A 14,563-nucleotide genomic window follows, 5' to 3' on the forward strand; every position below is an offset into this window, starting at 1 on the left:
TGTATTTTTGTTATGCTTGACTTTATGAATGTTAGCATCTCATTATATAGATATGGGTCATTCTAAAGAAATGTCCACTTTTGGTATGGCAAAATGTCTTAAAATATATTTCTTTTTCTAACATTTAAATTTAGACCACATAATTAGGTTACATTTTGAATTCATGTATACATATAAATGACAGCTTAATTATTTTTTTTTTTTTTTTTTTTTTTTTTTTGTGCAATTATTTACAGACCACATGTACTTTTTTTGTCACCGGTGTTTTGTTTTTATGAAATATTATTTCTCTTTTTTTAGTAAATGTAGTCAGAGTTACAAAAAAAAAAAAAAAAAAAAAAGGAAAATGCAAGAAATAAGGAGATATGTTTTATTTAATGTGACAGAAACAACACACACAGTAACAGTGACACAATGAATCACCAGTGACATACATAAGACCTGATATACTGATCTTCACTGTTGTTACCCATAAGAAAAGTGACACCAGTTATAGTAACACCAGTGACAATTTTCATGAAAAACTGCATTTTACTAAACGGCTGCGGCAAGGTATCGAACCACACGTTGTCAGTAATGGTATACTCACTAAATTAAGTAGTTTAGTCCATTTTTTTCCCCTAACAATAAAGTAGGTCATATCAGTAACTTCAACTACAAGCTTCATATGAAATCATGAGATAAATGAGAAAATTTCTGAAAACTCAAAAGAGAAAGAGGACTTAACATGGGCCTTTTTCATAGATCTTTAGGAAATATAAAGAAGGAAGTCATGTGATGTCATCAGTGTAATTTTTATTTCAAAATAAACATTCTCTCTGTGCATGGCTGTGGGGACAAGTGGTTTTGTGGTGCTTGGAATTCTGTATAATTAATTTAAAAACAAATACTGCAACAATAATGGCTCAAGAAGGTGTAATTGTTAAAAAAAAAAAAAAAAAAAACATTGTTTCATTTAAAAATATAAAGAAATTGCAACCCTAAAGTGTTTTTCAAGTGTAATATTTCTGTAAAGGCTATAGGACAGAAATTTGACATTTACACAGAATTACTCATATGGGCCTGGTTTCACAGACAGGGCTTACACTCTTAAAAATAAAGGTGCTATAAACGGTTCTTGACAGCAATGCTATAGAAGAACCATTTTTGGTTTTGGTTTAGAGACTTTATTGAAACACTTAAGTTCTCATGATCTCACCTGGTTTCATCACTCTGTGAATCGCTCTCACTCCTACTTTCAGATCCTTTATTCAACAATTCCTCTCCTCCGCATCACCCTAGGGCACCATTATGAAGAGTATCACAACACGGAGAGGAATTGTTGAATGAAGTCAATATTTTTGTTTTTGATGTCACATGGACTGTTTTACCCATGTCCTTACTGCGTTTCAGTGCCTTGACTGTGAAAGTACGCTTGCTGTCTGTCGGAGGTTTGGAGAGGATAGACTCCAAATGGTGAAAAATATCTTAATTTGTGTTCTGAAGATGAATGAATGCCTTACGGGTTCAGAACAACATGAGGGTGAGTAATAAATGACAGAATTTTAATTTGGGGGGAACTATCCCTTTAAAAGAGCACTAAGCAGTATTTCCATATAGGTCTTCAATATAGGTTTACAATGACACTAATTCATTCAAGTCCCCCCAAAAGGGTGATCGTCCACATAAAACAAATGCATGAGAAGACAGGATAATTCAGAGATTCTCAGTGGGGAATTGGTTCAACACTGCAGCTGAAATTGCTTGCCAGTTCAGTGCTAAACAGGGTAAGGATCTGTCTCGACGTGTTTAAGAGACATCGGACTGAAAGCGCATTCTGCAGTGACCAAACATCTCATCAGCAGAAAAAATCAAAAGGCTGAGCACACCTTTGCTGAGGAGCTGAGGAGCATGTTGTGTGGAGAGAGGAGAACTCGTCCAAAGTTCATTTTAGTGAGGAGAGGAAGTTTAATTTATTTGGGTCTGATAAGAAACATTTAGCTTGGCATCAAACTGAGGAAAAACCGAAGTCCAATTGTGTAAAGAAGTCTCTGAAAGGTGGAGGAGGAAGTGTCATAGTTTGAGGGATGTTTTCGGCAGCAGGAGTTGGGCCTCTTATACAGATACATGGCAGGGTGAATGCAAATGTTTATAAGAACCTCCTTTAGCAACATGCAGTAAGCTGCATTAAGCTACTCCTCTATACATTTGTATTTTTGGATGAAATATCTGTTTAATAATAGACAAATCTTAACAATGTCAATTTGTTAAGTTTTGCATACTTACACTGATTAAACATCCTCAGTTTTGAGTTTGCCAGCTAAATGTTTAGTGTATGATGTGCGGCTTTACCGATGATGTATCATGGGTTTTGTATTTATTTATTTCTAAATTTTATCATCATATTTTTGTAATAGCTTTTGTGAAAATGATAGTAAAACGGATGGGTCAAGTTCAAATACAGTTGAGGTCATAAGTTTACATACACCTTGCAGAATCTGCAAAATGTTAATTATTTTACCAAAATAAGAGGGATCATACAAAATGCATGTTATTTTTTATTTAGTACTGACCTGAATGAGATATTTCACATAAAGGATGTTTACATATAATCCACAAGAGAAAATGATAGTTGAATTTATAAAAATGACCCAGTTCAGAAGTTTACGTACACTTGATTCTTAATACTGGGTTGTTACCTGAATGATCCACAGCTGTGTGTGTTTTTCGTTTAGTGATAGTTGTTCATGAGTCCCTTGTTTGTCCTGAACAGTTAAACTGCCTGCTGTTCTTCAGAAAAATCCTTCAGGTCCCATAAATTCTTTGGTTTTTCAGCATTTTTGTGTGTTTTAACTCTTTCCAACAATGACTCTATGATTTTGAGATCCATATTTCCACATTGAGGGACTCATATGCAGCTATTACAGAAGGTTCAAACGCTAACTGATGCTTCAAAAGGAAACGTGATGCATTAAGCATCTGTGCATCAGTGAGCATTTGAACCTTCTGTAATAGTTGCATATGAGTCCCTCAGTTGTCCTCAGTGTGAAAAGTTGGATCTCAAAATCATACAGTCATTGCTGGAAAGGGTTCAAATACACAAAAATGCTGAAAGACCAAAGAATTTGTGGGACCTGAAGGATTTTTCTGAAGAACAGCAGACAGTTTAACTGTTCAGGACAAACAAGGGACTCATGAACAACTACCACTAAACAAAAAAAAAAGGAAAAAAAAGAAAATGGATCATTCAGGTAACAACACAGTATTAAGAATCAAGCGTACGAATGGGGTCTTTTTTATAAATTCAATTATTATGTTCTCTTGTGGGCTATGTAAACATCTTTTTTGTAAAATATGGTATTGAGGTCAGTACTAAATAAAAAATAACATGCATTTTGTATGATCCCTCTTATTTCGGTAAAATAATCAACATTTGGCAAATTCTGCAAAGAGCCGTATATAGGTCTGACATAGATATATTTGTTAGATAGTTTTGTATTTTTGTTATGCTCAGCTTTATAAATGTCTGTGCATCAATATCACTGACAATATTTACTCTTGTTGGATATCTTTATTTCAGATTCAGTTCTAAAAAGTGTTCATATATCACTACATTACACATTTACTTCACAGCAGTCGCAAAAATAGCTTGAAACGTGATGAGTTTCTCTCTTTGATTCTCCATTCGGACATCTGTGAATCCACTGGACTGCAGTGCCTCCATGTAAACCTCAGGACGCCAGCTCTCCCCGCTAAACATGTTCTTCGAGGCTACTTTTTCAACACTTTCTAGCCTGAGACCTGTAACCATAATTCCACCTGAGGAACAGAAAATAATTAAATAAAAATAATTAACATATTGTTTTGAATGTTAAATATAGGGTCACAATGACATACAGTGGGTGAAAGTCTACCACCACAAGCCTATTCTCAAATTATGCTAATATGAATTAGGTTTGCACAAACATGCACAACGTCTCATTAACTTACTATGTCTTTTAAAAGTTCCTTTATATTAAACAACATCATCGCTATTGGTTTAGAGATTTTTCTTAAACACTTAAGTTCTGGTGATCTCACCTGGTTTCATCACTCTGTGAATCGCTCTCGCTCCCGCTTTCAGATCTGGCCAGAAGTAATAACAGTTGCAGTGAAACACCTTGTCAACCGTGTTTTCCTCTATCGGCATGGTCACCAAATCACTGCAATACAACACAGCCTTTCCTCTGGCGATCTGTTCCTTCATGCGCTTACTGGCCATCTCATGCATGTATTGAGAGTAATCCACACCGATCAGTTTCCCCTCCGGACCCGTGAGGAGCTGCGACGCCGCCTGCAGACCGAAGCCCGGCCCGTGACCGAGCTCCAGCACCGTGTCGTTGGGTTGTATGTTGCACAACTTCACTGCATTCTCCTCTAAAATCTTATTGTGCCATTTAAAGAACTTGGACACCAACCATCCAGTTAAAGAGTATGTGGGGCGACCAAGCTGTTTGCCCACTTTGTTAGACAGCATTTCTATGCACAAAACAAAACACATTGTATTTATTCATTTAAGCACACTCGTTATGACCAAAGTAGAGAAATGCATTAAGAAGCAAACAAACGGCAAACTATTAATTGACCTAAACCAAAAAGGAACTATTATATACAAAACTACAGACGAAATTAAAGTTAGTGCAATTGACGTAAGACTTAAAAAGTTTGTTAATTCATAGCTGCGTACCTGGCAGTGGCAGGTGTTGGACTATGAAACAAGGCAAGGTCCAGTTATTGCGTTTTAATTCAATGTGAAGTCATACGGTACAGGTACATTTTAATTTTGTTTAAGTAGATTCAGGGTGAAAGGCTTACAAGCATGGTTTAGTTTCGATATGCACTTTCTTCTGGTCGTGCTATCTGGTAGCCACAGTCTAGCACATTATATAACTATACTACAGCTGACATGAGCATCTAGTCAAAAACATTCAACGCTTATTGTAGTAACAGTCTGCCACTCTGACGCGCTTTAGTTGCGTGTGATTAATAAGGGACCGTGTGGAAAATCCAAACACTGAGTAAAAACGTAGGAGGCGTCGATCTATTGATTTAATTATAACAAAAACAATAACAAGACATATACTAAAGGCCTCCTCTTGGGTGATGTACCTACCCCAAATACCTGAAACTGTATTTAACTATTTCTAAAAATCTATCGTAATTATATTTTACACTCTGTCGGTTCTAGCATGGTCACAGATGGTCCCTTAGATAAGGAAGTATTTAAAGGAAGTGCAAGTGTTTTCTTTCTTTCTTTCTTTTAACTTGAAACATCAGTTTCCAAATCATTCTGATGGTACACTGACTTCAAGTAATTTGAATGTTATGTTTCCTTCCCAGTCTGCCACAAACGTATATTTTACCAGTATGTAAGTTTAGTAAACCGGTACAACATTCATTCTCCAAAACTCCAAAGTAGCAAAAATACGCAAAACTACATAGATGTTTTAAAGCATATCAAGCATTTGCATACATACTTCTGCAACAGGTGCTTGATTTTTGCCTAAATGTTTTATGGCATTAATAAAGTTAGTTCTTCTAGTTTTATCTTTGGACAGCAAAACGCAGAACAAATTGATCCTACAACCGGAGTTACCACAATAAAGGCCAGCTCTTATTTGGACCAGCTCTTATCTTACACCATGAAAAAACAGCCAATGTAATATACTGTTTTTTAAAACTGATTTGACTAGGTTGTAATAAAAATTGGTTGGGATCTTTCACAGATTGTAAAGTAAGCTAGCTATTGTATTATAAAATATAACTATGTCTGATCTAGCAATCGTTTTATTTTCTTTTATTCATTAAGTATTAAATGTGCATTAAGAAATATTTTTATGTACTGAAAGGCACTATAAAAATGTATGTTTTCAGACTAATGAACAATTTAGGGAGATGCAAATATAGTGTCATGTTAAATACGTTTTATTACATTCAAATTACCAACTGTAAACAAGAAAAAAGAATACCAGAAATAAACTATTTGCATAATAAACTTAAGAACAGTCATTTGTAAAATATAGGCCTACTACAGGCATACTTTCTTTGTGTGCTCTAAATTCTCCTGTGCACTAAGTGCCTCTCTCTTGTGTGCAGTTTTCTTAGTTTTATTCTCAGCAGTCTTTTCTTCTGTCTCCTCACAACCCTTCAAACACAAGAAAGAGAAACAATTAGACTGAAGCAATGAAAGAACACTGGCTGCCCCTAGAGTCTGATGTGTGTTTTGTCATTGTCCGAAATGTTGGACTTTCATGGCTACAGTTTAGATTATACGAGTTCTGAAAAGCCCAAATCTTACCTTGTTCTTCTGGATTGCATGTTCAGCCGTCCATTTCTTTGCCTTCTCTAGATATAGTGGTTTGTTGTATTTAAATTCTGAGGACTGGAAAGTATGTCAGGCAGATTAATTTTCAAGATTAATGTAAGGGCAATAACTATGGAAGCTTTTACATACGAACATGCAAAAAAAACTACTGCTGGGGTGTAAAAATACATACATCGGTGCTCTTTGGGTGCGAGAACTATGGAAGCTCATTTCCACCACTGAATATTTAAATTCCCTTTTTTATTCTGAATTCTGACATTTCTGACTCAGAACTGCATGATATAAACTTGTAATTGCATGTTTTAAAGTTTGTATCTTGCAATTCTGACTTTTTTTCTCAGTTTATTGTGAGTTTATATCATGAAAATATTGGGATATGTAAATTGGCAATTGCTAGTTTATGTAACAATTCTGAGAAAAGAGGTCAGGATTGTGAGTTTAAATCCTATATTTCTGACTTTAAAATTGCAAGTTCATATCATGCAATTCTGACTTTATTTCTAATTGTGAGTTTATATCACACAATTGTGAGAAAAAGTCAGAAGTCAGACAACATAAGAAGTCACAAATAAAAAAAAACCTTTCTTTCTTTCTTTATTTATTCTTAATCAGTTGCAGAAATGGGCTTCCATAAATACAGAAGTGTAAAAATGGCGCAAAATATATATTTGAACAAACAGCTAATTCCAAACCCAATTTAAGCCACTGGTTCAGCTAATGTTATGACGGGCTGTTCAACAAACAGATTTCAATGCCAGAAATTACACACTTGACCTCTAAAAACAGAGTGAACATATCTAAACTCACTATATCAGCCATGAGTGGATCATCGGGGTTCGGTTCGGACATCAGCAACTGTATGGAGGTGAGCACTGTTGAAATGTTGAGCGACGGCCTCCAAGCTCCCTTTGAAATAAAATGCATATGAATATCAACATGTGAGAGTTAACAATCACACCAGATATGCATAAAAAGGTCTACTATCAAAGTTGATATCCCTACACGTGTCATTCTTCAAAACAAACAACAAAATGACATTTGCAAAAAGAAAATTAAACCTCAATTCAATTATTTTTTCAGTCCTTACCTTTGGTGGCAGTTTCAGAGCATCAAGACAAATGCGTCCCGCATTATCAATATTGGGGTGATAGATGGGCGTCACAAAACGCATTTTCGGAGGTTCAAACGGATACCTGCAAACATGATAGAAGTGTTAAAGAAATGGTTCACACAAAAATGAAAATTCACTGTATATTTACTCACTCTCACGCTATTCAAATTCTAGATGAGTTTGTTTCATCATCAGAACAGATTTGGAGAAATGTATCACTGCAAATCCATCGAGACATTTAAACTGCTTCAGGTCTAAATATGAGTCTATAATTCCTTATAATGCTTCCTCAAGTGAAAAAGTCCATCCCCTGTTGTCCTCTCACATTAAAATTCATCAACATATTGATTTTGGACTGCTTTCACTTGTAAACAGTGCTTGATCTGTGCATATTTCTCTCCTGATTCAGACAAAACTACTTTTTCACTGGAGAAAGCAGTGTTGTATTTTAAACAGACGCAATAGTTTGAAGTAAATAAAAGTTACAAACGCATTTTTAATTTTCACAAAGACATGGAGTCGTATGAATTACTGTGATGTTTGTGTAAGCTGTTTAGATTCTCATTTTGACGGCACCCATTCACTGAAGAGGATCCATTGGTGAGCAGTTGATGTAATGCTACATGTCTCCAAATCTGTTCCTAAGAAACTCATCTAGATCTTGGATGGCCTGAGGGTGACTAAACTTTTAGAAAAACTATAAAGTAAACTACTCCTTTAAGCATTGCAAAAATCAATTTATTAAAACATCACGACCATGTTGAGATCATTTAATAGTCTCACCTCTCAGGTATATTGATTTCCAGTGTGAACACGCCTCCTTCATATGGAGTGTTTGCACCTCCAACAATCTCTATATCAAACACAAGAGGAAAACAGAAGAGGGGATGCTGTCAGTGTTTAATATTTAATTAAATATTGTGTCAGCATTAAATATCATAGGAGAGCAGACTGACGGGCTTGTAGTTCATCCACCCGTCCCTCAATCTGCCAGCAGGAGACTCCTGGAGGAGGTTCAGCACTGAGAAGCTGCAGCTCCCGCTTCAGACGACTGATTCTCTGCATAACGACTGTCTAAATAAACACGACACTTATTAAGTGAACAATATTTTAACACTCATTACTTGCCACATTCACACTATGCATTAATAACGGCATGTTTCCCTCCACTAGCAACTGAATGTTAATCAATGTGGACTCCAATGGAGTTTGTCTAGATGTTTGTCAAATAAAAAGCTGATATAAAACAAATATTTCAAGCGACGAGGTATTTAGCTTCGTATCTTCACTTACTGATGTTGTTACTGCCAAGCTCTGCTCGTTAACTGGATAGTAAACAGCCTCTGAATGACTTCCTTGGTTTTGATTCAGCCCGCTAAATGTTGATACGTCATTGTGCGACCGACGCGCGGTGCATCATGGGTGTTGTAGTTTCTTACGTGTTCACTTGACATGGTTTGATTATCGTCTTTTTTGCTTAATTTGAATCAAACCTCACTTAAGAATGTTTCGTCATCCAGACGTAAAATGCTAGTATTTTAACATTTTTGTAATAGCTCTTGACTTGTAGATTTTAACCAAAAGATTAAAGTGTTTCTTCAGGACAAGTGTATTTTTCATGAAAGACTGTGTAAAGTTGTCATATCTGTTCTCAAGGTCGAAATTGTATACAATTCTTTCGTTTTTCTTTTTCTGATAAGCCATTAAAAGCCTAAAACAGGCCACAAAAGTTAAATTTTATGTATTAAAGGAATGTTTTATGACGCTTTTACCAGGCTTGTGCACAATTCAGAATTTCAGAATTGGCCGCCATTCAATTCATGAGTTGGAATTTGAATTGAATTGACTCCGCCCCACAGGAAGTTGAATTTGAATTGGAGTTGGAATGACAGGAAGTGGAATTAAATTCATGGCAATTCAAAGACATTCCACACAGTCATACAACAGAAGGAATGTGTTGAATCTCACATACAATTACATTAATTTTGTAATTTAATAGCATAATTTCATTACACATAACTAGTCACTCCTCAACCCTGCATACATTTTGTTCCAACATATAGATAATGATCAAATTCTTGAAATAAATTACTCCCTCAGTGTTTGATTAGTTTTGTTCAAAATGTTATTTTCATTTCAAAGTAATCAAATAACACAAAGTCGCTGTAAATGCAGTTGTCATTTATTCCAATGCAAAACTCATTGAGCAACACTGTTGCATCTAATCCTCAATAGCTCAATAGTATCATTTTAAATACTTGGTTAAAGCAAAGCATTCTGGGATATGGAGTCACGTTCCATTGTGTTCCACAAAATTACAATTCCAATAAATCAAACTTAATTATGTGTTCTGTGACTAGAGCTTTTAACATTCATTGCTGGGGGGAAACATTTCCTGTTAATGTAATCTGTACAAGTAGTTCAAACTAATATCATTTATGGAATATGTAATGAAATCATATCTGACATATATTGTAAAGCTGTTTTAAAAAATTTAAAGTCTAAACTTTTCAAAAAAGCTGACTTGCAGTTTCTTTACATTACAGATAATACTGTAAATTGAGAATGATGAGTGAATTTCTAAGGACAACTTATAGTCTGTTTGCCTTATAGATACATATAGACAACATGTCCAGCAAGACCGCGTCAGTGTATTAAGTGAACTAACATGTTCAAACACTTTTTTTGTACTCAAAATTTCTAGGAATGTGCCTACAGAAACTGTCAAAACAAGTCAGAAAAAAATCTGGTCTTGCTTCATTGCACTAGAGAAAACATCTTTACAATTTTTAGGTTTAGGATTTTATGGTCAAGGTAATAATTTGAAATGTTTTGTTCATTTGTGTTGAATATGAGAAGTGAAATGTTTTCTAAAACAAGCTCAGGTATATTGCATATAGTGTCAATCATTGGCAATATTTATTCCTGTTGGATTCATTTTATTTCAAACACAATCCTGAGACAATGTGTAAGGGTATGCATTACACATCAGTACATTGCACAGGAATTTTACTTCACTGCAGTGGCAAAAATAGCTTGAAATGTGATGAGTTTGTCTCTTTTATTCTCCATTCGGACATCTGTGAATCCACAGGACTGCAGAGCTTTCATGTAGACCTCAGGACGCCAGTTATCTCCAGTGAGCACTTTCATATTAGCAGCTTTAATAACACTGTCTAGTCTGAGAGTTGTAACCATAATTCCACCTGCAGGCATAGAAAATAATAATTTTCAATAAGACGTACAGTTGGATCCAGCAATTAGAGACAATTTTTTCATTCTAACATCATTTTGGATGATATGTTCAATGTTTTGAACTTGTGGATTTCATGCATTTCTAGACAATGAGAGGCATACTAAATATTGTACGTAAAAAAACAGAATCTTTGCAATAATCCAGTTCCAATTCATTTACATTTAAATTATGATGCTGGTAATAATAAGAAAAATGGCTTTCGTAGAAACATTTTCAGCTCAGAAATCAATGACTGTGAAATTTCTTTTATTAAGTTTCCCGTCTTAAATACAAAATCATAGATGTTGATTTGGACATTTTAATTTCTCGTGATCTCACCTGGTTTCATCACTCTGTGAATCGCTCTCGCTCCCGCTTTCAGATCTGGCCAGAAGTAATAACAGTTGCAGTGAAACACCTTGTCAACCGTGTTTTCCTCTATCGGCATGGTCACCAAATCACTGTAATACAACACAAGCTTTCCTTTGGAGATTTGCTCCTTCATGCGCTTACTGGCCATCTCATGCATGTATTGGGAGTAATCCACACCGATCAGTTTCCCCTCCGGACCCGTGAGGAGCTGCGACGCCGCCTGCAGACCGAAGCCCGGCCCGTGACCGAGCTCCAGCACCGTGTCGTTGGGTTGTATGTTGCACAACTTCACTGCATTCTCCTCCAAAATTTGATTGTGCCATTTGAAGAATTTGGTCACCAACCATCCAGTTAAAGAGTAGGTAGGGCGACCAAGCTGTTTGCCCACTTTATTAGGCAGCATTTCTAGGCTGAAAACAAAAGCCCAACAAATATATAGGCTATACAGAGGTTGACCTCAGTAGTTCAGAATTTGGAGTGCGTGCTCGAAGAACTACTCCTCAGCAGAACGGATGTTTGTGAAGGCTGAGGTAGGGCAGTGGGAGAATATAGCAGCAGCCCCGGGGGTTTCTCCCCTGTAGAACCTGGGTTGCTGCTATTTGACATGCTAAGCAGCCTCAAACAATAGCAAGAGCACGCAGGTGATTTCAATGTTTTATCTATAGACTAAAAGCCTACAAAATCATAAACACAATGCGACATAATAATACATTTTATATTTTTGCAAACACGCCAGTGTGTATTTGTGTTTGCACTCTGTGGAGCACCAATATTTATAAGGTGTTCTAGCAGCGTTGAAAAATGTAGCCAATCACAAACATATTTGATCATTTCATCAATGCAGTGGATAATTAGGTGTTTAAGTTAGTCATAATCCTGCTGAGGGTTGGGTTATACAAGCTCGCCAATCAGCGCATTATAACAGAGTGCAAACTAGCCTATGTAAATAAGAAATTCATTGTGCAGTGTAGAGCTTTTTTGAACATAATTTAAGTTTGTGAGATGAGCTGAGATGAGTGGCAGATTTTTAATGATTATAAAGTGAGTTTGCAAATGTGATACTGAATTTATACAACAGTTTGATAAACAAAAAGTTAATACAAAGTGACTTACATTTTAGGAATGTAATTTGAATTTTTTTTGCTCTACTTTGAGAATGAAAATATTTCCAAATAAAGTCACAGCTGAGCCGCTGCGGATCTCCAAACAAACACAGCGGTGTTCCGTTGATGAATGAATCTGCGTTTTTGAAGAAATCGACTGATTGAATGATTTAGTGACAAGACATTATATATATATATATATATATATATATATATATATATATGAAGAGTTAAGATGCAAAACCAGCTAAAAGCCATCTCGGTCAAAAATGAGATAATGATACTGAGTGAATGCTCTCGACACATATTATACGTCCATCAAATACTTTTTCTTCAAACTCGCTAAAATACCAGCCTTATCCCAATCAGAAGTACCAGTACTTACATAGAAACCTATACATCTGAGCCTGATAAAAATGCATTTTTTTAAGAAAGACGTCAGATGGATTTAGCTGGTTTTGCATCTAAACTCTTCATATATATATATATATATATATATATACATTGCACAGCATAAATGACACCCCCTCTAAAACTTAACAAATTCAGCAATTACTCTTTATTTTGAAGACATGTTGGGGTTCTTTGGAGATGTAATGCTCCGACAAGCCAGCTTGATCAATTACCAAAGAAGAATGTCAAAACTATTCAGCAAAATAAGGGTTTCTTATCAAAATGTTGTGTTGCAAAAATGAGTACACCCTCCTGAAAGATACTAAATAAAACTAAAAAAAAAAAAAAAATGTAGGTTTAAGGCTATTTTTGATCAACAGGTAAGTATACTGAACCAAAACTTTTAAAGACAAGTAATTTCCTGAGAGTTAAAGGTGTTTTATAGCCTACTGAATTATACAAAGACTTAATGCTGTCAACAACGAAACCACTTGGGAGAAAACTGTCAGGTGACGTATTTCTTAGCACAAAAGAGGACAGTGGTACAAGAGGAATACCAAATCATTATTTTAAGTGTGAAAATATAGCAGAAGTAGCACTGACATTTAAAAACAATGGACTTGTGACAAGGCTCTTGGAATATTCAAGTCTTCACTTTAAGTTTTCATTTAGTGATGAGTGAATTTTTTGCTACAAAAAAGAGCCGGAGAAATACCATGCAAGTGTCTCAGAGCGGGCAACAGCTATGCAAAAGGCGACACTTTATCTCACAGAGTACGACGCATCCTGCAAAAGTGACATGCGTGGTTGCTGTCACCACTAGAATTACCTACTGTAGCCAAAGCACAATAAACTCATTTAACCTCTTCCAAGGCCCATATTTACAAAAAAGACTTCTGGGAATCATCCAATAATCATACAGTGATCTCAAGAGACCAAGTCAATCATTTCAGATCTAAAAACATCCAAAATGTTCTGGTTCCCACAGTGATGTTCAGTGTAAAGTAAAGCTCTTCTATAGGGATGCGTGAGTGCTGAAGGTGTGAGTGAGTTGTGCTTTATTAGTGCTGTTATGAATTCACACACCACTGTGTGATGTAATACAAAAAACTGAAACTGCAGATGCTACCCTCCCCTCATTCCCTGCATTAAATGGGCATTTTTTTCAGCAAGACAATGATATTCATTCTCCCAAGGTGAAAATTCTTCAGTAGACATGTATTTCACTCAATCTTAACACTCTTGAGCAGCTGTGGGGGATTCTGTAGAGACGGACTAAGCAAAACTGCCCATTAAAGACCAGGGCATTTAAGGAGGTCGTCCTCCAGGAGTTAAACAGGACAGATATGAAAAGTTGTCTTGATTTTATTTGTTTGATAAATTCATTTGAACTTGTACACTCAGTGCCAAAAAGGGTCAGAGCAGTATACTTAAACTTCTGGAGGACATACTAAGTACTAGAATATTATACATTCGCTGAATTAAATCTAGGGTGTACTCATTTCTACAATCCATCATTTCAACAAAATTGGCTAATTTACTTATTTTACAGAAGATATTTGCATATATTTTGATACATATATGTTTAATACATTTTGAATTATATTAGTGATCATTAAGAAAATAATTTTTTATATTTATTCAGAGGGGTGTACTCATTTATGCTGTGCACTGTGTGTGTGTGTGTGTGTGTATATATATATATATATATATATATGTTAGATGTTAACTAAGATCCTTCTATTATCTATTGAAACCCACAATAATATTTAAAATATCAGTAAGCTTAATATATATTAAATCATAATTTGGGTATAAATTACTTTCAGTTGGGAGGTGGCTGTTCCGAACCCCAACCCCTAAATTTCAACTTATGAAAATGATACTGAAATAATTTTTGTATTTTTTTTTCCATACTTGTTTGTAAAAGTAGGCTATCCTTTTGATTCTTTTAAATGGTCGAAAGTATTAATTATTGTATTATATTATTATCATATTAATGAATT

At 35.4% G+C, this 14,563-nt stretch overlaps 3 protein-coding genes across 4 annotated transcripts; all 3 read right to left on the reverse strand.

Annotated features, from left to right (window-relative positions):
- Positions 1-3,530: 3,530 nt before the first annotated feature.
- On the reverse strand, positions 3,531-4,976 carry LOC127155325 (uncharacterized methyltransferase YdaC-like). Of its 2 annotated transcripts, none has more exons than XM_051097483.1 (3): positions 4,834-4,976; positions 4,060-4,497; positions 3,531-3,798 (listed from the first exon to the last, which is right to left on the reverse strand). In XM_051097483.1, exons 2-3 carry the CDS (start codon positions 4,493-4,495, stop codon positions 3,602-3,604), a joined length of 633 nt encoding a protein of 210 aa, XP_050953440.1. In that variant the 5' UTR covers positions 4,496-4,497; positions 4,834-4,976; the 3' UTR covers positions 3,531-3,601. The 2 variants fall into 2 exon arrangements, with proteins under 2 accessions (XP_050953440.1, XP_050953439.1); XM_051097482.1 differs by having other exon boundaries at positions 4,706-4,976.
- A 949-nt stretch (positions 4,977-5,925) lies between these two features.
- ube2t (ubiquitin-conjugating enzyme E2T (putative)) lies at positions 5,926-8,859 on the reverse strand. The gene is made up of 7 exons (XM_051097485.1): positions 8,748-8,859; positions 8,411-8,528; positions 8,238-8,307; positions 7,431-7,536; positions 7,151-7,249; positions 6,317-6,400; positions 5,926-6,163 (listed from the first exon to the last, which is right to left on the reverse strand). Exons 2-7 carry the CDS (start codon positions 8,517-8,519, stop codon positions 6,047-6,049), a joined length of 585 nt encoding a protein of 194 aa, XP_050953442.1. The 5' UTR covers positions 8,520-8,528; positions 8,748-8,859; the 3' UTR covers positions 5,926-6,046.
- A 1,604-nt stretch (positions 8,860-10,463) lies between these two features.
- Positions 10,464-11,464, reverse strand: LOC127155326 (uncharacterized methyltransferase YdaC-like). Its single transcript, XM_051097484.1, has 2 exons — positions 11,029-11,464; positions 10,464-10,660 (listed from the first exon to the last, which is right to left on the reverse strand). Exons 1-2 carry the CDS (start codon positions 11,462-11,464, stop codon positions 10,464-10,466), a joined length of 633 nt encoding a protein of 210 aa, XP_050953441.1.
- Positions 11,465-14,563: the final 3,099 nt, after the last annotated feature.

This window comes from Labeo rohita, chromosome 23 (genome assembly GCF_022985175.1).
Source record: "Labeo rohita strain BAU-BD-2019 chromosome 23, IGBB_LRoh.1.0, whole genome shotgun sequence".
Taxonomy (NCBI): domain Eukaryota; kingdom Metazoa; phylum Chordata; class Actinopteri; order Cypriniformes; family Cyprinidae; genus Labeo; species Labeo rohita.